Source organism: Nicotiana attenuata, chromosome 11, assembly GCF_001879085.1.
Source record: "Nicotiana attenuata strain UT chromosome 11, NIATTr2, whole genome shotgun sequence".
NCBI classification, from domain to species: domain Eukaryota; kingdom Viridiplantae; phylum Streptophyta; class Magnoliopsida; order Solanales; family Solanaceae; genus Nicotiana; species Nicotiana attenuata.
The window spans coordinates 9540312-9567722 of NC_031999.1; the positions used below are offsets into that span (position 1 = coordinate 9540312).

The 27411-nt window shown below is 37.7% G+C and overlaps 2 protein-coding genes and 1 non-coding gene across 3 annotated transcripts; 2 read left to right on the forward strand and 1 right to left on the reverse strand.

The window, feature by feature from the left end:
* LOC109234106 (thiosulfate/3-mercaptopyruvate sulfurtransferase 1, mitochondrial-like) lies at positions 9436-19607 on the forward strand. Its single transcript, XM_019399952.1, has 12 exons — positions 9436-9809; positions 12890-13078; positions 13245-13304; positions 13503-13565; positions 13816-13940; positions 14021-14183; positions 14990-15049; positions 15763-15821; positions 17756-17837; positions 18597-18660; positions 18927-18994; positions 19114-19607. The coding sequence occupies exons 1-12, from the start codon at positions 9714-9716 to the stop codon at positions 19213-19215; spliced, it is 1131 nt and encodes a 376-aa protein (XP_019255497.1). The 5' UTR covers positions 9436-9713; the 3' UTR covers positions 19216-19607.
* Positions 21150-21222, forward strand: TRNAR-CCG. The gene has a single exon. It is a non-coding gene; the product is annotated as a tRNA-Arg (tRNA).
* Positions 22695-26521, reverse strand: LOC109234107 (phosphoglycerate kinase, cytosolic). Its single transcript, XM_019399953.1, has 7 exons — positions 26387-26521; positions 26116-26318; positions 24613-24690; positions 24263-24523; positions 23721-24038; positions 23348-23506; positions 22695-23183 (listed from the first exon to the last, which is right to left on the reverse strand). Exons 2-7 carry the CDS (start codon positions 26308-26310, stop codon positions 22989-22991), a joined length of 1206 nt encoding a protein of 401 aa, XP_019255498.1. The 5' UTR covers positions 26311-26318; positions 26387-26521; the 3' UTR covers positions 22695-22988.

Sequence of the window (27411 nt, forward strand, 5' to 3'; positions counted from 1 at the left end):
TTGAACTGGAACATGTCCTGTTCTTTTGTGCCATATCTCCATGCCTTCTTTACTAGTTGCTGCAAAAGCTCTATTTATTGTCTTCCCTAATGCTGCTGATAATATGTACAGACCTTCTTTTTTTCTACCAATCTCCTTCACCCTCCCAGATAAGAGGTCCTGGAATACACAACATTTAGGAAAGAAAGTAACACTGCATTTGAGATCTTCTGTCACTTAGAGACTGACATGAGATTGAACTTAAAAGCTGGTACACATAACACATCTTTCAGTACATCACCTCCAGTAAGTTGACACTCTCCCATATGTGAGATTGATGTTGAATCTCCAGTAGGTAATTGCACTTGCCCTGAATTTTCTGCTAAAGTTTCATTTTTCAGTAAACTCTTATCACCAGTCATGTGGTTAGTAGCACCAGTATCTACTATCCATTTGCAAAGTTCTAAGTTCTCACATAAGGCTACATTACCACAAAAACATTTACCTTCCATGTTTGCACTAGCTCCTGCAGTAGAACCTTTGCTCAGCAACTGCAATAACTGATTATACTGTTCTTTGGTGAAAAATTGAGCTGGTTCAACATTGTTGCTTGGCCGATATATGTTTATAGTTGGTGAAGCTGTCATTCCTTGCTGTCCAGTTGCATCTATCATGACTGCATTTGCTTTCTTCTTCTGCTTGAAATCAGATGGATATCCAATAATCTTGTAACAGTTCTCCTTCAAACGTCCTGTCTTGTTACAAAATTCACACTTCATCAATTTATAACATTCATTTCTAGTATGGCCTTTCAAATGACAAAAATCACATTCTAAATTATAGTTTCTCCTTGGTCTAGGTGTAGATTGGGCAGTAAACAAAGCAGTAGGATCATTATGCCTAGTTTGCCCTTAGGTACCACCAGTAAATGATTTCCTGCTTTCTTCCTGAACTACCATAGCATAAGCCTTATCTATAGATGGCAAACTTGGCATTAATAGAATCTGACTCCTTGCTTGCTCAAAATTATCATTCAATCCCATCAAAAATTGTAGCAGTCGTTGATACTCCAATTGTTCAATATACTCAGTGGATGATATAGGAGGTGGCAGTATTGAGTCATATTCTGCCCAAAGATCTTTTAGCTTGGTGAAATAAATCGATACTGACGAAATCCGCTGTGTTAGGGTAAATATTTCCTTATGCAAGTAATACAATCTCGATGCATTTACTTTGTCAAAACACTCCTTGAAAGCAGCCCATACTTTCTGTGCATTCGAAGAAAATAGCACTCCTGTTACCAAATCTCTGCTCACATTGCTCATGAGCCATGAAGTCACAATTGCATTGCAACGATCCCACTTACTTCCCGGATTTGGACCAAATCCTCCTTCGATGTTGATCCATCAGCCAAACACAATTTGTTCTTTCCTAACAATGCTACCTTCATTGCACGGCTCCAAAGAGAGTAATTTTCCATACCTGTCAAAATGAGTCCCACAGACATTGATCCCGGACCATCAGACGCATGCAAGTAAAGAGGATGATTGTGATCTAACACAATCGAGCTAGGTATCACTCTGATGCTCGCATTATTTTCATTGTTCTCATTATCAGTCGAATTCTCAGGAATCGCCATTGATAGACTGAAAATTAGGGTTCAAAGTTTCTGAGCTTGAGTAGATTCTCTCGAACTATCTTCAATTCCGCGAAGAAATTCCCTAGAATCACTCGATTAATGCTCTGATACCATGAAGAATTTAACAATACGCAGCTAAAGAGGGAAATTGAGATTGAGAATTGAGAGAGAAAAATAGAGAAGAGCAATGCTCTGTATATTGATATAACCGAATGAATGGAAAGAAGAAGAAGCTACAGTATTTAACTAACTAACTACTTAAGGACAGCTGTACATCACTAACTAACACCATAACCACAGTTAAGTTAACTAACTACAGTTACAGTTAAGCTAACTAAGGTTAACCTATATTCTTTACAGAATTTGGCCAATCCTCACAGTCCATAGAAGTAATGCATGTAGGTTATAACAGGGGTTCCCATTGTATTCCATATTTAGATTGACCAGATGTGAGATTTTGTAATTTTTCAGTATTGTAACACCGGTTTATCGGATGAAAGGGCCACGACTGATTGAGCCATACAACTTGGGTCACGCTTTTTTGTATTATCACATGAATTATCAACATTTTCCTCATGCACTTGTATAACAAATGTTCGTAAAATCAGTGTATTAAAATCAGTGTATTAATTTTACTAAGTGGATGTTTTGGCCTATATCGAATGTCTCATGAACGGAAGCAAAATTATTGGCTGTAAGGTCAATGAATATAAGGAAATATTAACCGCTTTCACATTGGCTTTCTCTTTCCCTAGGGACTGGTTTTGAAGCGTAGCTATTTTTTTCATCAAAATAAACATGCAAATCGCATTTAAAAATGCTGTATTAAGAGATAATTTCTTGTTTAATTATAAGCCTTTCTCCCTTATCATTTTAGATGGCGGTATTTGTTTAAGAAAGAAATAGACACTTATCATTTTACATGGCGGTATTTTAAACATGCAATGATATTTCTATAACTCTAAGAACAAGCAATTAAGGTAGCATGGCAAGATTTAAAATAAAAATATAGGGTTTTAGTATATTAAAAAAAACTAATGTATTCCCATAAGCAGTTAATTCTGTATCAATAATAATTAGCAGTCTGAAACTTGTAGTAGGTAAATAAAGAAGTAGAGGCAAATTGTGAAAGGGAATTAAGTACCAATATCAGACATTGCTACGCGGACAGAGAGGTTGAAGCCACCGCTATAGTTGTCCTGAAGATTATGGAGTTCATTCGTCCAAATTGAGCATCTAGCTGATACGCTAGAAGATCCTCGCTGTGCTTCATGATCTTCGTACCAATAAGCTACGCACTTGGGGGTCATTTGGTAGGGTGTATAAGAATAATGTTGAATAAGGTGTATTAGTAATGCATGGGTTAGTAATGCAAGCATTACTTATGCAGAGATTATTTTGTATACACTGTTTGGTGTGGTGTATTAAAAACTAAAATGCATGGCATAATTTTTTTTTAAAAATAGTTGTTTACAAAAATGCCCTCTATATTCTTTAGCTTTAAGAGACTTTAAGGACAACTTTGTCTTTAATCATGCTAATGCATGCATTAATTGCCTTGGTATTACTAATACCGTGGTTTGCTATGCATTAGCTATACATAGGATAATACCAAATAGGATGTATAACTAATGCTTGTATTAGTTATACATAGGTTGAAAAAGTGTATCAAACAAGGTGCTACTAATATACAAAGCGAATGCATGCATTATTTTCTCTAATGCACTCTACCAAACGACCTTTTACAGTTTCCTACACACTCCTTTCTGCAATCATCTTCACTTCTCGCCTCAGAATATGACAGGTCCGGCTCCTCAAATTTCATCGAAGACATAATCAAGAACGTGTCAGATTCTGATTTCTTGTTGCAAGTAGTAACTGATTTTCTTGAACAACCATCAATAAAAAATTCCCAGCTATCCAATCGTCTGGCGAAGTAGGATTGAATCCTGGCAAACACGTGCACATTGACAATATGTTCTCCCTGTCGCAAATGCCAAATTTCCCACAAGTATCATACACACCGCATGGACCTTGCGGTTCTGACCACGACACAAACCATCCTCTACTTTTGTCATCCCATCTATATAATTGTATTTCCCCTGAGGAATTCATCAATAGCCTTGTATAATTGAAGAGAAACTCCTTACTGGAGTTGGATAACATATATGCTACAGTAGAGGGCAATTCGTTGAAACTAAGGTGATTAGAATAACCAGCAGGAGCAGACCTTTTCCAGTGGATGACCGTCTTTTGGAGTATGGTGTACTCAGACTTGCCTGCTTGGTTTAGCCCGAACGTGTAATTTCCAGTGCTTGGGTCCTGAATCCAAGACTTTGCCATAGTGGCTTCTCTGACGAATCATCAATTAAAACCAAGTTTCCTGAATCCAAGAGCTTCGCTGTATGTGAAGAAGATGAACTTGTTGTGTTGAGAAATATGAGTTCCTTGTCGAGTCCAACACTTTGAGATTACCATCATAATCAATAGCGATAACGAAAAGTTCAGTTGATGAAAATGGAATTGGGTTGTCCCTGTTGGCAACCCAGACAACCGTTTCGGGACTACCATATGCCTACATAATAATTGTTAGTATAGATGCAGGGCTAAAGAATCCCAGTTCCAATATCCCACCAGCTGATACAAGAGTTTCCCCGTTGGATAAAAACAATAATTTGCCTGGGGTTAACACGTCCCTATAATCGCATTTGAAGTAACTCAAATACAGCAAAAATACAAACAAGAAGACACCTATATGGCTAGCCATTAAACAATGGCTATGATAACAGATTTGGACTGACGACTACAGAGAATAATCAATGGTTTGACTTGAGTCTTCTTTCTTTTCCATCCACATTTTGCTTTTTTCCCTTAATATTATGGTCTAATAGCATGAGTATGGTCAATTTTGTACGAATTGGCAAATGCTGAAATGTGATACTACTCCCCCTTTTTCATTTTTTCATTCTTCAATCTTTAATATCTAAACTAAGCATTGAATATACGAGAAAAATATGGACGGGGGGGGGGGGGGGGGTCAATAGCCAACTTTGATTATTGGTACGTACTAGCGGCACTACTGTTAGCAGAAATTTTTTTGTGACTTGCTATTTCTCCTCTAAAATTTGTTACTACATCTTTTAGTGGTTTCTCATTTGTTCTAGCTCATGGAAAATTAATAGAGCAATTCTTTTTCTTCTAAGCTATTTTTACAAGTCCTAAAATAACTTTGTCTAAAGAAAGTGGGAATCACGTAACCAATTAGTTTGCAGCAAGTGGAATGGAAAAAGAAATATTATTTTCGTACAAGAAGAATTTCTTCTTTTTTTGTAACTAAATATTTTATTTATCACTAAAGAAATTGTACAATCGTGGCTAATTAACACAGTTAGCTATCTAAGTGTCTATCCCACTACTACATGATCTAAGAGAGTTCTTCTAGAATCTAATCGTAAGTACTTCCTTTCAAATTCTAATTGGAGCTCTCACACTACAAATACAAGCAATATCTCTAGCTAATGACTCACTATTTCTATACACTTTCTCAAAGATTCTCATGTTTCTTTCAATCCAAGTGCTATGGACATATTCTGTGTATATCATCCTGAAAATCTGTGCAGCTTGGGATTTCCTCTTTGATCTGCTAATAATCTCTTGTTGATGTTGTTGTCATCCCACTGTATTCATTGGTCTCCCTTGTGCCCTTTGAAGCACTCTATGCCACACTCTTTTAGAAATTCACATTCCAAGAAGAGGTGCTCATTAGTTTCCTCAGAGCTTTGGCACATCACAAATTGAGTGTTTATCTCTAATCCTCATTTAGTTAATCTGTCAGCAGTTAGAAGTCTGCCCTGCAGCTGCAACCACTGAGTAAATCTAGTTTTTTGTCGAGCATCACTGGAGAACATCATGCATTTCCATGGAACTCTACCTTCATCTCCTATCAGCTATATGTATATTTGTCTTGTGATACTCTTTTCAGCTCTAAAATTGCATTGCACTTCCTCCAGAGTAGACCTTGCTTCCATAATCTTCCTGACCATCCAACATGCATGTTGAGGTATAGCCATAGAGTTTATTGATTGACCTTTGATATAATATGTGTGAATCCATTTGATCCATAGTTTATCTTGCTTGTGTGCTAGATCCCAATAAGTCTTTGATACAACCGCTTTATTCTAAAGGTATAAATTTGTCAAGTTAAGACCTCCAACACTCTTTGGGGCACATACTTTATCCCAGAAAACCAAGGCTTTCTTGGTGATGGTATTGCAGCCTGACCATATGTAACTTCTGGCATCAACAATCTTTAAGACTTTAGTAGGTAGTGCAAACAGTTGGGCCCAGTAGGCTTGCACACTAAACAGAACAATTTGGACAAGTTGAATTCTTCCTGCATAGGACCGTTTCTTTGATGTCCATGATGAGATCTTTGCCACTATCTTCTCTATAAGAGGTTGCCATTGTAGTAGGGAAAGTTTCTTGGTCGACAATGGAACCCCAAGGTATTTAAATGGTAGTTCACCATTAGCGAACTCCAGTTCATGTTGAATTCTTTCTGTCATCTCTGCTCACTCCACCAAAGTATACTAAACTTTTCCCTATGTTTGCTTTTAGACCTGAGGCTTCAGAAAATGATTGAAGCAATGGTGTAATGCAGTCACTGATGAGATGTCACCTCTGACAAAGAGCAAAAGATCATCTGCAAAACATAAGTGTGAGATTGCTAATTTTGAGTAGCTCGGATGGTAATGAAATTCTGCCACATCTGTCAATCCTCTCAGGCTCCCACTCAAGTATTCCATTGTAATGGCAAAGAGGAAATGAGACATAGGATCTCCTTGTCTGAGCCCTTTAGCAGCATTGAAAGGTTCACCATTAATCAAGATAGTATAATTGACTGTTTTCATACACTCTAGGACCCATGTGATGATCTGTGTAGGAAATCCTAGTTTCACCATGATCTGCTCCAAGTATATCCACTCTACTGAATCATAAGCTTTCTACAAATCTATCTTAATCATGCACCTTGGAGATACATATTTTCTTGTGTAAGCCTTCACCAGTTCATGTGATAAGATGATATTATCCCCAATTATCCTCCCATGTATAAAGCATGCTTGTGCTTCACTGATAATGGATGCAATGACCTTCTGCATTCTTGCTGCTATGACCTTAGAGATCAATTTATATAGGATTGTGCAACAGGCTATTGGCATGTATTCTTTAACTGTTGTAGGATTATCACTCTTTGGAAGCAGAGTTATAGTTGTACAGTTGATAGCTCTATTCATTTTCCTTGTAGTAAAGAATTCATGTACTGCTCCTATCACTTTCTCTTTGATGATGGCCCATGTTTTCTTGAAAAAGGTGGCATTATATCTATCAATTCCTGGAGCCTTATCCTTTGGCCGGTCTCACATCTTCCCATCCTCTACTTAGTTGTCTCAATTACATCGATCCTGAACTACATCCATCCAAGTATTCTTGCCCTTACCCTTTCGGTCGAGCACAACCTCCCGAGCGCTAGGTTCAAGCAACTTCATACCACTTCGTCCCTTTCACTCTTCAACCTGATCTCTACATTCATAGCTTGAAAAAGCAAAAGAGGGTCACCGTCATCGCCTATAGAGTCCGGCCCTTCTTGTATTTCCTTTTCAATTACTGCTGCAATTAGATCAAGTCTCTGTTGTTGAGAAAGAGTTGGCCCTCTTTTCATGTTGAGCTTGTTAATTGCTGGTAGTCTCTGGCTGATGACCCCATCAGTGATTTATAGAACTTTACAATCTCTTCTTGAATGTCTTTTGGTTCAGTAAGTTTCACACCATCTAAGGAGGTGATCGCTCTAATGTGTTTTTCTTATTTGTCTTCTTGACCACAACAGAGAAATATTTAGTGTTCGAGTCTCCCGTTTGAATCCATTTGACCCTTGATTTTTGTCTCAAGATACTTTCTTCAATCAAAGACCATTTCTCCAAATTGTATAAAGTGGCTCTTTCTTGTTCCATCAGATTATCAGACCAGTGATAATTTAGCTGCTTTTGGATTGCCACTAAGTCATTCCTTGCTTTATCTACTCTTTGTGAAATGGATTTGAACTCCTCATTATTCAGTTGTCTAGTAATGTTTTAAGGGCTTTCAGTTTCATCCATATGTTCCTCATCTTCCAGTTAGTGAATCTGTTGCCAGACTCTTTCAACTATGGGCAGGAAGTTGTCACGTTCAGCCCAGGTATTGAAAAATCTGGAAGGCACTTTGACTTTGTTTTGGTTTGCTTCTAGAAAAAATAGCATAGGGGCATGGTCTGAGATTAGAGGTACATCATACTCCATCACTACATGGCCCCGTTGCATCATCACCTTTTCAATTAACTTCATTTAGTAACAGGTCATATATGCATTTAGTATAGTCTTTTATTTTTGCATATTGGACAGGATTCCCAAAAAGTCTGTCATGTGGGTATAATACTGCATTAAAATCACCACAGATCAACCATGTCATATTTATACCTTGTGCCAGTTCCTTCAGTGTTTCCCATAAGTTTCTCCTTTGTTCACATGTGTTATAACCATAAATGACAGTTAGAACACGTGGCATACCAGTTGCTTTCATAGTAATTTGGCAATATAGGAGTTGTGCCTCCTCTCTCAGTTTATCAACAGCGTATATGCTATTATCCCAAAGTATCCAAATTCTGCAATTACTAGCACTATGATAGTTGTTTTGAGTCCCCAATTTGGAGCCACAACATTGGCAACAGTATGAGCTTTATCCAAATTCTGCCATTTCACTTTTTAATATTAAAAATAAATTAACTAAAATTTTTAGAAGATACTTTATAGTTTATATACATACAAATATCTATTTTTTTTAAACCAAAGTTTCAAAATAAATTTTTTTCCCTTTAATTTTGTGTCAGTAAAAAAAAACGCTCAAATTGGTGCTGTTTATTCTATTTAAAAAAAGTAAAAGTGGGAAGTAAGGGTGTTCATAAAAATTCGAAAATCGAATCAAACCGAAAACCAAAACAAACCGACCAAAAAAATCGATACTTTTTGGTTTGGTTTGGTTTTGGTTATGAATTTTAAAAACCGATCAAATTTGGTTTGGTTTTGGTTTTAATAAAAAAATAACCGAAAAAAACCGAACCAAACCGACTATAGGAGTAGCTATTTCAAATTTATTATTACACACACATATATATGTATTTTTATATAAAGTTTCTAAATTTTTATCGTACATATTAGTCGTTTGTATTTTTAGTCTAGTTCTTTGCTATTATAATAATCTAATTCTTTGCCTTTACATTCTAGTTTGATTGGTAGTTTTCTTTTGCTAAGTACAAGAATTTATTTTATGATAAAAATAATAAAATTTTAATTGAGTACTTAAATTATTCATCACTATTTACTTCAATTATCATCAATATATCTTGGTAAATGATAGATTTCTCAAAGAGCAATTGATTTGATAGTGTTACGTTGAAAATATAGTCATCGGAATATGTATTTGGTAGTGTATATCTCATATTTAAGAAAAAAACCGATAAATAACCGAAAAACCGACAAAAACCAACAAAAACCGAATCGATAAAAAACCGACTTAATTGGTTTGGTTTGNTTGAAAATGTGATCGCCGGAATATGTGTTTGGTAGCGTATGTCTTATATTTAAGAAAAAACCGATAAATAACCAAAAAAACCGAAAAATCGACAAAACCCGACATAAATCGAATCGAGAAAAAATCACCTAATTGATTTGGTTTGGTTCTAATATTTGAAAAACCGACTTACTTTATTTGGTTTCTTTTTTTTAGAAAAACTTGATCCAAACCGGCGAAAGCCGAAAGCAGGAAAGAAAAAGAGGAGGAATGAATTGAGGTCAATTTGCGAATACGCCGTCTTAAAGTTTGTGGGAATCCTTTTAGAACGCCGGCGGTTAACACACGTGCTCGTGACTCGTCGATCATTCACTACTGACTAGTGGGACTAGGGTTAGCTGCGGACAATTACTCGCATTCAATTCAACAACGTTGTCGTCTCTTAGGAAGAATACGAATTTTTTTGGTTAAACTTTCATATATGTTGTGAATTCAAATGGCATCGGGGCTATTATCCAGGACTCTCTTTGCCCACCGCTTTCTCAAGTCTTCCACTTTCTACAAGCCTCAATTCTTTCTTTCTGCCTTCAACGTAAGTTTGCCCTAGTTGCTGTATCATTATAATTGCCTTTTCGATTTGCTTAATGGTTTTTGTTTCGTATGCCTTCTCTTTACTTGTCGCATGTCATATGTCTGTCTGAGCAACTTTTTGCAATTTAATAACCCAATTGCATCATATGTTATGGTTCCAATAGCTCAATTTAAGGAAAATAGCAACTGCACTTCTATTCACCTTCCAAATTCGATATTACAATGAAACTGGAAAAAACACCACTCAATTGGTTCAACAATTACAATAGTAAAATTATTGTAACTGCAAAAAATTAACTGTAGTTCTCTCCTAACTTCAACTTAATCCAGCTCGGAAATTGCTCGAACAGTCTCAATCACCAACTTCACCAGCCATGGAAATACACCTGTTATTCAGCTTAATGAGAATAGAAATGGAGGGGCAATATCCATAATAGAAGTATACGAGGGAAGAAGGAGAAGAACGTGCGAGGGGAGTTCAGAGAGAGAAAGAAGAGGAAGAGAGAGAGCGCACGAGGAAAGAAGGAAAGTACCGGAATACACCTTTATCACACCGGACAATGGGTTTTATATATTGGAACGAGCAAATCTTGGCCATTGAGGGAAATTGATCGCAGCCCTCCAAAACTGTGTCGTCTCGTCCCGGCTGAAGATGGGCTTTGATGAGAGATGGGTCAGATGGATCAAGGCTTGCATAAGCTTTGTCAAATTCTCAGTTTTGATAAATGGATCACCTGTTGGATTTTTTTCTTCACAGAGAGGTTGAGGCAGGGGGACCCTATATCCCCCTTCTTATTTATTTTGGCTATGGAAGGTTTAAATAGTCTGTTTAAATCTGCCAAAGCCAACAGTTGGATTAAGGGCTTCAGGGTGAACCCAAGAATTCCAGATTCTATGGAAGTGTTCCATCTGCAATATGCAGGTGACACTCTAGTGTTCTGTGATGCTGATAGAGACCAGGTGCTATTTTTGAGAGTGATATTCATCCTTTTTGAAGCTGTTTCTGGATTACATATTAACTGGAACAAGAGCTTTATCTATTCAGTTAATGTAGTAATGGAGATTCATAGCTTGGTGGATATTTTGGGAGGGAAAGTAGGAGCTCTACCAACAGTTTACCTGGGAATGCCACTTGGGGCAAAAAGCAAGTCTAAAGGAATTTGGAATGGTGTAATTGAGAAGTGTGAAAAGAAGTTAGTCAGCTGGAAAAGCCAGTATTTATCACTGGGAGGGAGACTTACACTAGTCAACAGTGTTCTGGATGCTATGCCAACTTATATGATGTCCCTTTTCCCTATGCCTGTAAGTGTAGCAAAAAGACTTGATACATTGAGAAGAAACTTCCTATGGCAAGGAGCCAGTGAAAAGAGCAAGATTCACCTAGTCAGATGGGATACTCTCACAACAAGCAAAAAAGAAGGTGGTATGGGGATTAGGAATCTGAAGATCCAAAACTAGAGCCTGATGATGAAGTGGCTATGGAGGTTTGCCACAACAGAACAATCCTTGTGGAAAAATGTGATAGAAGTAAGGTATGGAAAGGAAGGCAGGTGGTCAACCAAAATTGTGAACAATCCCTATGGGGTTAGCCCGTGGAGATCTATCAGAAATCAATGGCCAGAATTCTGCAATAAGTCTAGGCTCAAAGTAGGCAATGGAATGAAGATTTCTTTCTGGAAAGACAAATGGTTAGGACAAAGAACCCTGAAGCAGCTATTCCCAGACATCTACAACCTCAATCAACAGCAAGCTTCACATGTGGGAGAGTTATGGACAGGCCAAGGGTGGAACCTCACTTTCAGAAGGCTCCTGAATGATTGAGAAATTCAAAGGATGACAGAATTTTATAACACTTTAGAACATTTCAAAGGGACATCTAACTCTGAGGATAGGGTAATCTGGCAAGGAGGAAAAGAGGGCAAGTACTTTGTTAAATCTGCCTACAAGATATTTAACCAGTCTAACAGCCAGAATGATTGGTGGCCATGGAAGATGATCTGGAAAGTAAGAATTCCCTACAAAGTTGCATGTTTTACTTGGTTATTAGCAAGAGAAGCAGTACTGACACAAGATAATCTCACTAAGAGAGGTTATCAGCTGGGGTCCAGATGCCACCTATGTGAAGCTCAGGAGGAGACAGTCAACCATCTTTTTTTGCACTGTAGTGTCACTGATCAACTGTGGAAGATTTTCATCAACCTGAGGGGGATCCGATGGGTGATGCCAAGGAGAATCAAGGAAGTCCTAACCAGTTGGAAAAGAGATAGGGAACAATCCAGTCAGAAGGAGAGATGGAAGATTGTCCCGGCTTGCATATGGTGGACAGTATGGAAAGAAAGGAATTAGAGATGCTTCGAGGACAATCATAGCTTAATTCAAAAACTAAAGATGAGCTGCCTAATGCTCTTTTATTTTTGGTGTAAACAGGAATGTCTAGAAGAGAATGAGTTAATTTTTGATGTTTTAGACCGTGAGTCTAATAGAATTTTAGGTCTCTCTTCTGGCTACCCCATTGTAACTATCAGAAGCTTACACTTTTAGTGTAACCATTTACTTATTCAATACAAATATATTACCATTTCAAAAAAAAAAAAAAATAGCTGATTACTTTTTTGAGATGCAAATAGCTGATAATAACATCATAGTTTAGGCAAAATTCATATGTCTATCAGTCTTTATATTTGTACTCTAACTGACTTCCAAATCTGTTGTCTTTTTCACGGCACATGAATGCACAGTTTTACATAATTCTCGATCAATTGCGATCTCCCTTTTTTATCTGAAAAAAGAATTACAATCTCATCAGTCCATCTGATTTTAATTGATGACTTTGCTTCCTTTCTCTGGTCTTTTACAATTTCAGAGTGTACTTTGTTAGTTAACCTTTTAATACGAGTATGAATAAGTTTTTGATCGAAGGGATTTATTTCCTTGAAGTCCATGACAAATTTGTGATTTCCTGTAAATCAAGGTAGCATTATCACCTGGCTTTGCCTGTAGATTGCCAATTTCCTGACCAGTATGTTTTTTATTTGCTTAATTTGTTAAAAGAAATGTTCCTCATTTGCTTAATCCTTGCAGAAGAAACCATTTTACTCCCAAGCTGCACCAACCTATTTCTCTTACAAGGTTGTGGGTTCTGTTACTTGTTGCGTGGCTTCATCAAGGGTAGGAACATGGCCAACATTCTCAACACTAGCTGTGTCCACCAATGAACCTGTTGTTTCAGTTGACTGGCTCCATGCAAACCTCAAAGAGCCTGATGTGAAGGTGTGTGATCGAACTCTTTATTTTTTGTTCCTTCCCGTGGGGATTCAAAGTCATTTAGGATGGTGATGCTGGTCATTCTAGACATATAAGGGCAAACCATTTCTCCTTTGGTTCTTTTCCAATGCTTAGAGAACCTAGAGATTATTCTTGTTCTTTTTTCTTAAAGGTGTTGGATGCATCTTGGTACATGCCAGATGAGCAGAGAAACCCACTTCAAGAGTATCAGGTGCTGCCCCCTGACTAGTACTTACCTGAATGGAACTACTTTATCTTGATTCAAATGCCCGCATGCCTTTTGTTGAAAGTACTCATAGACAGAATATTTCATCCTCTACTAGTCACCTGTGTGCTTTTTTTGTTCATCTCTGTGTGTGTGTGTGTGTGTGTGTTTGCGGTATTGATTTACTTACTTCTATTTGAACAGGTTGCACATATTCCAGGAGCACTCTTCTTTGATGTAGATGGTATATCTGATCGTACTTCAAATGTAAGATATTCTTCGTCCAAATTTTGTTTCTTCTTTACAAGAATATTTTGCTGCATAATGTAATCTTTTGCATTTTGGGACATCTTCTCTGGTGTCAGTATCTCTACTACTCTTCCGTCCTCTTTTCAATTTAAGTCATCTCTTCTATACCATAAGAGCTGTTTCTCCGAACCATCCAACATGCTTGTGAGATAGATCACGTCTTCTTTTTATTGTATACAAAGCTTCATTTCTCTTTTGATGTTATCAGTTGCCACATATGCTGCCATCCGAAGAAGCATTTGCAGCTGCTGTGTCTGCTCTTGGAATCGAGAACAAAGATGGGGTTATTGTCTATGATGGGAAGGGCATTTTCAGCGCAGCTCGTGTATGGTGGTGAGTTAACTGATTATTGCGAATGGCAGATAAGCTCCTTTTGTCCAAAATGACTCACAAATTACAACATGTATAATCAGGATGTTTCGAGTTTTTGGACATGACAGAGTTTGGGTTCTAGATGGTGGCTTGCCAAGATGGCGTGCTTCTGGATATGATGTTGAATCCAGTGCATCTAGTGACGCAATTTTGAAAGCTAGCGCTGCCAGTGAAGCAATAGAGAAAGTATATCAAGGACAGACGGTAAGTAAAAGCTTATTTTTTGTGCTGCATTTTGCTCGTGTATCTTAGAACAGAAAATTGGTACAAAAAAGAATCTTTCTTTAACCCTATAGCATGGCATCTTTGAAGCAATAGGATAGAATTTAGTGGTGCCAAGATCTCTCTGCAACCCGAGGACAGATCATGAGTTTTCTCCACAAAAAAAAGTAGTTTCAGCCTTTACAGGAGAACAAATAAAGCTGATAACTCGGAGGTAGTTATCCACTGTTTTAGTGGGATCACCTGATAAACTTTATGAAAGATATGTTACTGAATATAGATACGATTAGACAAAGATTCCACCCAGGATAGAAGGCAGCCACTGAGTCTCTTTTAGTCTATAGGTCTAAATCTAACATCAGAGGTATGTTTATGGGTCACAGTGCCAAAAGAAGTTTCAAGGAACTAAAGGTTTAATTATGAGGCGAAGCACCAAAGGAAATAAACAATTTGATATTTTTGACAGTTTCCTCTTTCTTGTATGCTTTATTCTTTTCTGAAGAGTAAACGATTTGATGATTGAGAATTTCCTGTATCTTGACTGCTTTATTTTTTCATGAAGAGGTGGGGTGGGAGAGTAAGGGATTGAAGTGGCTTAGTCTTGGTCATGCAGCACTAGATGCCTTTTCAAATGCTTTTTTCAAGGAGGAAATTAGAGCATCCTTTTATTAATTTTTATTTCCACATACAGTCCAGCTTATTGGAATTTTACTTCTATTGTACACTACTTAATACTAACCTAAGAAATTCTTAATGAAGACTATTACCATAACAACTTTTGTTTGCAGGTTGCACCTATTACCTTTCGGACCAAGTTTCAGCCAAACCTCGTCTGGACCCTTGATCAGGTTGGTGTGGTTGGTTGTGCTTTCTGCCTACAGCTCTTGTTGGGAGCTGTGTATAGCCATACACTATTGAACTGGTGGTAATTGCATTGGATATCAATATATAAGCTGTATTCTGTTCACTAGCATCCAGTCACATTTCTTCCCATCAATGTGCAATTTAAAACAGATAGATCATGCACAGAACTTACAAATCGTAATGTAGTGTGTTTCAAATTGCAAGCTAGCTGGTTCATCTTTGGATCTTCAATAGTTCTTTCGATACACTTCCCATAAAACAACACAAGTATGTCTCAGTTCTAAACAAGTTGGGGTCTGCTATATGAATCTTCACTTCTCCATTTAAGCTCAACTTATGTCATCGTCATATCAAATAAAAATAGAAGTGAAAAATAAGTTAAATATATATAAATAATAGTAATAATTATAATAATAATAATAGAAGTTATCTAATAAGACTAAAATCGTAGATATCATCTATATGGATCTTCTTCTTCTAGTGTATCCTATCTTTAACAACTGCATTAATTCCAAGTATTTGTGGGTCGTTGAATACGACTTCCTTCCTTGTGATTTTAGGTCTACTCCATCTCCTCTTAACACCTTCCGTGTAATGTCAGGTCATTTCGATACACTTTCCGTAGTAACTGCATATGTGGTTTCGTTGACCATAATTCTAATTTTTTGATGTGGAGATGTAATGTTTATATTTACAGGTTAGGAAGAACATTGAAGAGACAACATATCAGCATATAGATGCTCGATCCAAAGCTAGGTACTTTACTTTGTCGGAGAACTAATCTCTTAATATCTAATGCATTAAACAGCTAAGTTTTTTTTCAATTATGTTTGGATGAGATGAAACATGGGTCTTTTGTGTCATTTATGTTTTGGCTCTAAATCTTCCGCATACTCCCTCCCAATTTGAGGAACACTTTCAATTTTTTTTAGGAGGAACACTATAATAAGAAGGTGTGGAGGTCGAGTATTAGGGTTGGAGGTTAGTAGGTAGTCGTGTGTTTTTCTGTTCCATACCGAGTTTTTTTAGGGCTAGTCCGATAGTGTCTTGCCTTAGATTGCTAGTATTACATGTTGTGTTCTTACTATCGTCTGCTTCTATTTCGTAGTATCTTGTTGTTGTTGCATCTATTTTTCTAGCTCTCAGATTGCGGGTATTATCTTTCTGCCCTTTGTTGTTGTTATTGCTTGTTTCTATTGTTTCTTTTCATCTTCTTGCGTCGGAGGTCTATCCGGAAACAGCCTCCCTACCTCCCAATGGTAGTGGAAAAGTCCGCGTACACACTACCCTCCCCAGACCCCACCTATGGGACTCCACTGGGTTCGTTGTTGTTGTTGTTGTGTTAAAGGAGGAAGTCTATTAATTCTTGCTCTACAAACTTTATGAATAGAAGCTTAATTTACAACAGAACTTAAGACCTTAAGCTGATGCTTTCTTTCAACAGTTTGTTCAGTATGCAAGAAATAGTGATTCTGCACCTTGTCAAATAATGTTGAGTATAGAGGGTGTGATCACTATCTTTTGGCATGTCCAGTCATCTAAAAGTCCTTGGTGAGAGTAGGTTAAAAAGAGATTCATGGCATGTGCAGAGTAGGTTAAAAAGAGATTCATGGCATGTGCATAGTCAAATAGTGTCAAGTAAATAGAACATGTGAGTAATACCTATTGGCACTTCTCGTCATCTATAGGCCCTTGGAGTAGTTAGTAAGGTTGAAAGAAGTACGTAACGTGTACGTGAGTCTATGTTACCCGTGTCCTCTATTATAACATGAAACACAACATATTCTACTCGCGTGACTGCCGACACTACCAATCTGAACTTTTGGGGAAGGCCTATAATGGATGTGCCTTGATGAGTTAGACAAGTGAAATAATTGTTCTAGTCATGGAGTACCATAGAGAAAGGCACAAGTGATAAAGACACAATAATGTTGCAATTATATCCTATGTTACACGGACTCTCCAAGTTACCCCATTTGAACGGTGTTAAACTCTGGTGCTGATATGGGATTCATCCTGGCACCAATGGAGAAAATAAAGACGGAAGTGGCAAAGAGACAGATTGGTGGAGAAGATAAAGAAGACAGAGTGCCGTACAAGAACAGTGACCGTCTAGGATATGGGAGAAGAGACTGTCAAAATAGAGCGTACCAGCTAATTCATCTACTTTTTGAGCTCAAATGGTGTTAAGCCCGATGAGAAATAAGTTTAAATTGGCTCTCTTCTTAATTAGTTTGCTTGTCTGGAAAAATAACTTTAGACCGTACTATATAAGAGAAAGGAAAGCTTAAAAAATGATTTTTTTTTTCCTGCATACATTTTTGTGCTAAGTTGGATATGATGGATGTAAACTTCTTATGAAAGGATGAGATGCATACTTTCTGATTTTATTTCAAGATGCTGATATGTTTTATTAACATAGGTAACTTAAGTTTGTACGTGAACACTTGTGCTCTATTGTGAATGAACCATAGTGTTTGTTGGGTTTCTAAAATTTAATACATCTGCTGTTACAAAATGGATTCAAAATCCATTGTTATAGTCAAGTACTGTGAATTGTGGTTATTAAAACCGTTTAATGTCTCCTGATAAAGGATAACTGTTTTAGTGTCTGAATTGAACTTTCTAAAATTCAGTTTACAAAAAATCGAATTGAATCTGAAGTTCTGATTTGTGCTTGCCCCTTTCAGGTTTGATGGTGTTGCACCAGAGCCTCGGAAAGGAATAAGAAGTGGTCATGTACCTGGGAGCAAGTGCATTCCTTTTGCACAGGTGAAGGTCTATTAGTAAAAGAGAAGTGATTCTACTAAAAGCCACTGTCTGCAGCGGATGAATGGGAATAATAGGGTTTCGACTTTAACTGGTTATTTGTTAGAGGCATTTAAGGCCTTTTGAATTTACTAATTGTGGGAGTTGGCTTTAATCATTAGTAATCCAGATTATCTAGGGCATGATATTGCAGTTACTCACATAGATACTGATGAAAGTTATCGCCCTTTACAATAATACCAGAGTGACCAAGTGTGTAAAATCTTTAAGGGTTTGATAGATGTTCGCTTCATGTCTTCCAATGTTATTGTGGATACATTGAGGTAAGAGAATCCTACCCTCTGCTCATGCCTTGGTAAATAGTGCTTGAAAAATGAGCCATGCCTTTCTTCATCCCCCCTTAGGGTGCATCTATTGCATGTTGCACCTAGTGCCTAAGTGTGTACCGCCTTCTTACGTGGTGTTGTTAGAGATTGTTAGGTAGTATGCAGAGTTCCACTATCTAGAAGCCCTAAATACAATCAAGGGTATTGAGGTATTCATTCTAGCACAAATTTCTGTTTCTCAATGTTGATCCCTTTTGATTAATTTCTGGATTGAACTCTCTAATTATGCAAGTAGATTCTACTATCTGTTGCAATACAAACAAGGGTAATAGTTCTGCCGCGATTTCGTATTTTCCTGGATTAATCCTTGCTGACTCACTCCTAGATTAAGCTCTGTAATCATCTATGCCTATTTTATTATGGTGATTGCATGCAGATGCTGGATGGCTCTCATACACTATTATCTACTGAAGAGCTCAAGAAAAAGTTTGATCAGGAAGGTAAGAACAGCTTCCCTTTGATTGATAGATTTTCGTAGGGAGAATAAAATGTTAATGCATTTGCATATGGACGAAATTGGATTTTATACAGTCTCGAGTTTCAATGTAATGGTAAATCTGAAAAGCTTTCCCCTTTTGAAATAAGGTGTTAATCATATTTCATTCAATCACGTAATTTAGTCATCTTGCATCTGGTATACTTGAAGCATGCTGTGAATTATCTTGACTTTTCAGTTGCTTATATAAGATAATCTATTCTTCTCTAGGTATCTCTTTGGACAAGCCTGTAATAACTTCTTGTGGTACTGGGGTGACGGCTTGCATACTTGCCTTGGTTAGTCGAGCTCTCCATTTCTCCCTTTAAGACGATCTCCTTGTAAAATCTGTGCATGGTACCCCATTTTGATTTTTTGTTGGCACAAGGAGATCTTGAAAGTTTGTTCATCCTTGTAGGGGCTCCATCGACTTGGAAAGACTGTTGTTCCCGTGTATGATGGTTCGTGGACGGAATGGGGGGCACATCCAGATACACCAGTCTCCACATCTGAAACATAGATGCAAACATGCTATTAATGAGTGTATTTACATGTGACATTACAAGGTCTGCCTTGTCCGTTTCTTATTGGTGAATATGACAGCAGCAGTTGTATCTTCGAATAATGAAATATAGATCCCGGTCACTTTTTAGCTTTTTTGGAACCCTTCTCTCTTTCTGGGAGTTAAATTGAACACATAAATACGTCAGCGGTCTCTCATGGAGGGGAAGCCATAAGAAGAGAGGGTCTGGACACAAGTAGCAAATGTATTTTAATCCCGTTCCGTCATGACTTGCTTTTATTGCTTATATGCGACTCTATATGGATGTTAGCAGTGTGAATGTACTTGCTGGGGAGATCAGACATATTGTCGCAAAAAGAAAATAAAATAGTATTGCTTCTTTCCTTGTATTAAAATTCTAAAGCTCACCAAGTGTATTGATCCCATTCTGAAGGTGGAAGGGGTATCATTTCAACAACAAACCAGTAAAATTCCACAGGTTAGGGGTATACATTTCCAAACTATTAAAGGTTAAGGGGGTTAATTTGAACTTATTCTAACTATTTGATGACGATTTCAATTTTTCTATTCTATAATGAGCAACAAGCATAGCGCAATTTATGCACCAGTTTGAAAGCCTTAGCTTATTCGTTAACAAAGTCGACGAAGATGGATTTGAGTAATTTTCACATTACACCTGAGTTGTCTTTCTTTCGAAAATTTGTGTATCCCACTACTCATTTGTAAGACATATGCAAAGTAGTCTTCTTCGAATTAAGGTATTAAGCACATTGACGTTGATAAAATAAAGAATGTTGAGATTTTGAAGCGAGGCGTTTGCATGATTGTGTGTTGGACTCAAAATGTATTTGTCCTATAGTTGCTGCACGTGGAATGCAATAGTAACAAAAGTAGGTACGTTTATAAAAGTGCGAAATGGTATATTTCGATAACTATATTCAAAAGAGTTTTAGTTGGGAAAATCCATGGGTTGCGACTAGTGAGCGTTTGTCATAACGTTTCATGCAGAGAGATGCTTTCTTTCAAAACCAATAGTTGCCACCGATTCGTTAACTGCTGCCAACCCTTGGATATGTCTATATATATAATACTCCTCTGTGACGTCTAGTGTCATATATACATAGCACTTGAGATTGTAGACTAACTACTACCGAATCAACCGTCACCCTCAACAAAAGAATATATACATACTAGCTAGGAGAGAAAACAGAATGGCTGCCGCTGATGGAAATGATCTATCCGAACCTGATCATATAGTAAAGGATGTCATAGACGACATTACTAATGTGGATGATTCAAAGGCCAATATTCACGAAGAAATAAGTGGAGAATCTGATCAGGCACAAAGTAATGAACCATCAGAAGTTCGGAATGAGGAGGACATGAATACGCCATGTGATGATATGCGCCATGGAAAAGGAGATAAAGTTATGGCTGATGACGATCACGTGAAGGAGATGAATGAGAAGGAAGAAGTGGAAGAGCTTATATCAAAACTTGAAAGAGGGGGTCATATTCATGAAGAATTACCTTCTACTGACAACACTACTACTACTACTACTACTACTTCCAGAACAGAAAAAGAAGACAAGAATGGTGGAAGGCCGCCACTACTCAACTTCGGAGAGAAATGCGGCAAAAGGGGTCGCTCTACCTTATTATTGTTTTATCGTCTCTGGAGAACTCACCTTGTTAAGAATCTTACTCCTCCTAGTTAGAATTTTCTTCGCTTTTTTTTTGTAATCCCTTATGTAAAACTATATATCCTAACCCCATATGCTAAGACTACATGGTTATTCCCCACCCCTATAATTCCCGCTCCCCTGTGTTTAAAGTACATTTGTGATAATTAATGAAATTACTGTCTAGTGTTTTGTTTTGTTTTGTTCTGTTTTTGAGTAATAATGTTAAAGAGCAGAAGCACCTCAAATGATCGCGTGGCCTAATGGATAAGGCGCTCGCCTCCGGAGCGGGAGATTGTGGGTTCGAGTCCCATTGCGATCGCTGCCTCCTTGCTATATTTTGCATTTTTGCTGTAGAAATATTTATTCTTACTGCTTTGACAAATGATTGGCTTTGAAATGTCAGAGAAAACACAAGCGTAAGTAGACTGTGAATATTACATACTACTTAAAAAAAAAATGGAGCGGTGGTCCGGATTATTAGACTAATAAAAAGATGACGCTATTATGCACCCATATACTGCTTTTCACGGTCTCAAAGTGATTTTTCAGCAACACTTCAAAAGAGTAAAGCCAGAAGAGGAGAAAAAAAAACTTCTACATTTAACTAGTTTACACATCCTCCTCTTTGCACGACTGGCAGGCAAACGGACCCAGTCTTCTGGTCACATCCAGTAGTGATAACCTGCCATTTCCCAGGGCTTATCTTATCTGCACCCTCTTTATTTCAATCTGACTGCTACAAATAAAACTGAAGCAGTTCTAGTTGGAGCGCTTGCTTTTCTCTTACCGTATATTCTCTCATATAACAAGTACCTGCTCCGTTGCATAATAAGTGGCCAATTTGCTTTTTTATTTTGGTCCAAAATAAGTGTCCATTTATATGTTCAAGAAAAAATTCAATTTATTTTTCTAAAATTACCCTTATGTGCGTATCCCTAAAAAGTCATTTACTCCTCACATTTGAAAAGAGAATAAGTACTACTATAACTATGGTGCAACATTTAATGAAGGGTAGTTTAGTCACACTAACTATTTTTGTCTAGAATATAGTATTTCTTTAATGGGTAAGACCAAAGCAAATTGGTCACTTATTGTGGACCGAAGTACACTGGGAGAGAGGGCATACCAATATATGTATGTGGATTAACCCCCCCTCCCCAACCGAGAACAACCACTTATAGCGTACGTATTTTGCGACAGTTCCAAGTACCCACTGGTAATCTGCAAGCAAACCCTTCAATCTTCTCAAACTCCTGAACCTTATGTGAAGCCTTATATTATATATGATAAACAAGGGATAAGTATACTACAAGGAAGTAATAGGCAGATATGTGAAGGGTTGATGGGGGCTCACCATAGAATGAATCAAAAGATCTCTAGGTGCTAGATTCTGCAACACCCTAAAGCAAGTACACTTGGGATAGTAATGATCCTTTTGTCACCTCCAGGTTGGTATCCCAAGTTGAAAGCAACTAACATGAAACAGCCTAGGGCCAAGAGAAGGGACAGTAGATCCCATTGTAAAATGTGTTAGTAGGGTCACGGTCACACGGTTTTCCATTTGCAAATTTAGATCAACAGGTGCAGTATTTTCCCTTGTAAGCCTGAAACAAACCCAGGTCTGCTTTCGCTGTATCAACCTGGAAATCTGAAACGAATCCAATAGTGAAGTGCTATGAAGTGTTGGCCAACAGACTACTCAGGAGAGCTCCACTCTTTTGCTTGGGCAACTAATCAACATGCAAATTTTGGTAAAGATAAAGGAAAAGGCAAAAACTAAAAAGAAACAACTCAGGTGCAAATAGTAACTCCAATCCTGTAAAAGGATTTTGATAACTTATACATAATTCATTAGTAATTTCAAGTTATCAACCATGGAAGATTCTCTTGTCACAAGAGGAAGTACCTCAGTACCCTGCTAGCTGCAGCAGTTCACATAATGGAGGCCCAGAAAATTCTTATTACAGTTCGATCCACCAACATACAAGACTCTACAGATCCAAATCCTCTCTGGACTAAAATCCAGACATAAGAGCTAACAAAATGTGCACGAAAAAAGGGAGCAAAGCATGAGCATTATATTGCTCAGGCATCATCTAGGGCAAGCACTCCAGGGAGTGGTTTCCCCTCGAGAAGCTCCAAGCTAGCACCCCCTCCGGTTGATATGTGGCTCATCTTCTCTGCAAGTCCTACCTTCTCAACTGCAGCTACAGAATCACCACCCCCTATGATGGTTGTCACTCCCTTTCCACTAAGCTCTGCCAGTTTCTTTGCAATAGCCTGGCAAACAAAAAGGGCATTAGATGCAATCAACCCCATTGCCAAAGGGAAACATATACAATATCTCAAAGCATCTCTAGAAACATTCACAGGTAGAATAACAAGTCCTAAATCCTAATGGCTTAGAGCTACGGCACAGATTTGAGAAAACCTCCAAGTTATACCTCTGTTCCAGCAGCAAACTTGTCAAACTCAAACACACCCATTGGTCCATTCCAAATGACAGTCTTGGTGGTATCCAAGGCACTGCCAAATGACTTGATTGCATCAGGTCCAATATCTAATCCCATCCAGCCATCAGGAATTTCAGATGCTGGAACAACCTGATAGGCCAAAAAAATAAATTCAGCGAAGACCATGGCCAGCAAGTAATACAAGGTACTGCTGCAAAAAGCATTTCTCTCCCAAAAAGCAGCAAACATATATGCACAGCACTTAGTCTTTTTCTTTTATGAAATGAACAGCAGTTAGTTCTTACTACAATGTAAAATTGACCTAATAAAGCAGTTTAAAATTTATACAGTCGAGGGATCTAACCTTGCTGTTCGCATCAGCAGCAAACTTGTCGGCAATCACTACATCAGTGGGAAGCAATAGAGATACCCCTTTTGCCTTTGCCTTCTCCATGAGAGATGTTGCCAAATCAAGCTTGTCCTCCTCCACTAGTGATGATCCAACAGCGTACCCTTGCGCCTTGTAGAAAGTAAAGATCATTCCTCCGCCAAGCAATAACACGTCAACCTTCTCCAAGAGAGACTCTATAACACCAATCTTAGATGACACTTTTGAACCACCAACAATGGCAGCAAATGGCTTCTGGGGATTTGCCACAGCTCCAACTAAATAGTCAAGTTCCTACAAGCATTGATGATGCAGAGTAAGCCACTGCAACAAATATATTAAGACAACCACAATACAATAAAAGAGTTTATGTGAATATAGTAATTGCTGAATGATAATTAACCCATCCAATCATGTGCAGCACAATTGAGCTACTCTCAAATTCTTTAGTCTTCCTAGAAATATGCACAATAAACATCCTTTCCTCTATTTGACAGCCTGAAATCTTAGATTAGTACCTTTTGCATAAGGAATCCCGCAACAGCTGGTTTCAAGTACTTAGCAACCCCTTCTGTGGAAGCATGGGCTCTATGAGCAGTCCCAAATGCATCATTGACGTACAAATCTGCAAGAGATGCCAATTTCTTGGCAAATTCGGGCTCATTCTTCTCCTCTTCTTTATAGAATCTGACATTCTCCAGCAACAGAACTCCTCCTTCTGGTATTTCAGCGACCAATTTCTCAACTTCTGGACCAATTGAATCATTTGCTATCTTGACCTGAGTAAAATTAGCACATAATAACCTTTTAAATAGGACTAGAAGAAAAAATTAGTCAACAGAAAATAAAAAGAGAACAGCATACAGACCTCAACTCCCAATAGTTCTGAAAGTCTAGGCACAAGCGGCTTTAAGCTGTACTTTGGAGTAACACCTTTAGGGCGACCCTAAAACCAACAATAGACAATCAGAAAACACATAGAGAGAACAAGAGAAAACACAGGAAAAAGATTGTACAGAATGGTTCATCAGCTATGCAAAGATTATGAGTAACAAGGCCTAATAGAACTTTCAACCAGTGAAAATTCCAGCATTAACAAATAATAGTTAGTTTCTCAAACCAAAGATCTCGGCACAAAGAGAAGTAAAGCTAGTTTCTAGAAACTCTGAAGCTATCAAATCTCCTTATCGCAAGACGACAGATCTCCACAGAATCATTTACACCCGGTATTGTGCTGTGCAGCATCTCTCCTCTATATGGATGTTTACAGTTCCAATTTGGATACTCGAGAGAACTCTCCCCCTCCTTCCTACTTGTGCTCCATTTCAACTTCAAACGTTCTTGAACTTACACGTCTAACTGCCAAAATACGGATATACAGTACTCACCAAAGATTGACAAACAAGAAGAAAGCGGGAAAACCAGGGTGTGCTCTAGCAGTCAATGAAGTTGGAATGCACCATAGGAGATGGGGGTTCAAACCTCAGCAAACGCAAAAATGCTAGATAATTCCTTCTCATCCAGGTATATCCAGGTATCTAGTGGACTAATCCAGGTGCATGCAAACTTGGGAGGACACGACCATCTTTTCTACCACCAAAAAAAGGAACAAAACTTGACTGGACGCAAACGCTATAGCGGTGAGTTAGTGTTGCTGGCAGGAAAGCTGGAGAAAATAAAAAGCAGAAACTTTCCATTTGGGTTTCTTATTCACATTATCGGTAACTAATATCATGGCTTGGCAAGAAAGTCAAAAAAAATTGATAACTGATCACCAATGTCCTTGTAACACCAGTCCTTGAACAAATTTATCCATGCAATAGAATGTATCTGAAGCCACAAAATTAAAGCTCCAGATGCTGATTTAGCCAGAGTTTTAGCGTCTTACCCCTACCTCACATATGCTCTTCCTTTTTCCACACACCTAGTAGCTACTACATTTGCAAAAAGAGTCTAAGTTCTACGCACTAATGGTGCATAGAACCAAGTCCTTGAAAGATAATTGCATGTAATTCTATTCAATAGTGTTGATTGGTAATCCAGAACAAATGGTAAGTGAACCTGTTAAAGCATGTTAATTACACTGACGGTGTAAAAAACACAGAAAAATCATTACACTACACAACTTAAATCCTTGAAAAAGGTAGAAAACCACAACAGAACCGGCAGTTGTAAGCACACGATGAAAATCCACAGGCGCAGAACAAATACATGTATACTCTATTTAAACTTAAGGTCACAAACAAAATCAGTGCTGCAATGATCTAGGACTTGACAAAGAACAGAAATCGATATAAGAAAGACAGCAAAAACCTTCAGATCATAGCAGGTAAGCGTAAATAGGCAAGATTCAAGGAAAAGTAAAGCTTACAAGATGAGAGGCAAGAATGACATGAGAACCGTGTTGCATCAAGTACTTAATGGTAGGTACAGCAGCTCTGATTCTGGTGTCATCAGTGATGTTAAAGTTGTCATCCAATGGAACGTTCAGATCAACTCTCACGAATACTCTCTTCCCCTTCAGATCTGCTTCTTTCAGTGATCCCACACTCTTCTTCACCGCCATTTCTCTATCTGAAACCCAAAAATTAAAAACATCAGACAAGCTTTCAATACTCCATTAAGTAGAGTTGAGGACTCACAGTTTTTGTCGTCGGGAAAATCGATACGATGAACGGAACGATGTCTGTGACTAATTTGGAAGGATCGAGGATCTTATGAATAAGGAAAGTCCTGGGATTGGGGCGCGTTCTACGCACTCGCTTTTGTTTTCGTGGCGCACATTGTTTAGGCATTATTATGGGCTTGGGTCACGCCACCACTAATTTGGGTTCCTAAACACCCACGCATCCACCAAATAAATGAAAAATAAACTCTAAGTAGGTCTTTGGACATGAATTCCAATTTTTTTTTTTTTTTAATTTGGAATTTCACTAAAATTTAATTTGAAGATGAAATTTTCTTCAAATTAAATATCAAAATCACCCCAATTAAACATTTTGAATTCCAAACCATGAAACATGATTTATACCCAAAACTTGTAAAAAATATCAAAATCACCTCAATTTGATTATCCTACTTGAAATAAACAATCAAAATCTTATTGTTTAACTGTTATCATATTTTGCTTTACTGCAATACACAGAAGATGCAAAACCAATATTACATTTTCTAATTCTTCTAACACACAGCGAAGGTGCAAAAGCAGTCATAGCCACATATTTCTCATAACCATATAATCAAACTTCTAGTAGGCAGAGTTCAAGTATCAACTAGGACTGATGTTCCACCATCAGTCGCCAAAGATGTATCTGACAAAGATGAAAAACTGATGGGGTCATTTTATAAATTTTAAAAATATAGGATAAATTTGTAAAACTAAAAACTAACAAATTCCCATTTTCAATTGAAAAAGTGGTGAGAACCAGTTTTTCAAATTTGAAAATGGATTTTCAAGTGAAAAGGGAAAAATTGGTAAGAATGGGATAACCAAACATTATTTTTAAAAAAAATTATATGTCCAAACGAGCTCTAAATTAAGGAGTTTTGACTTCGAATCTTCTCTTTTTCTATTGATTTATGCAATATATTTTATATGTACTCCATTTGTTTTGGTTGTGTTATCGAGAATGAAGCGTGAAGCGCCAACGGCATATTTATTAGAATA

Coding starts and splice junctions, on each gene's coding strand:
- LOC109234106 (XM_019399952.1), top strand. CDS start 9,714: ATGGCATCGGGGCTATTATCCAGGACTCTCTTTGCCCACCGCTTTCTC. Junction 9,810..12,889: donor TCTTTCTTTCTGCCTTCAAC/GTAAGTTTGCCC, acceptor TAATCCTTGCAG/AAGAAACCATTTTACTCCCA. Junction 13,305..13,502: donor ACCCACTTCAAGAGTATCAG/GTGCTGCCCCCT, acceptor CTATTTGAACAG/GTTGCACATATTCCAGGAGC.
- LOC109234107 (XM_019399953.1), bottom strand. CDS start 26,310: ATGGCGGTGAAGAAGAGTGTGGGATCACTGAAAGAAGCAGATCTGAAG. Junction 24,691..26,115: donor TCATTCTTGCCTCTCATCTT/GTAAGCTTTACT, acceptor TGTTGGTTTTAG/GGTCGCCCTAAAGGTGTTAC. Junction 23,507..23,720: donor CTGCTGATGCGAACAGCAAG/GTTAGATCCCTC, acceptor TTGGCCTATCAG/GTTGTTCCAGCATCTGAAAT.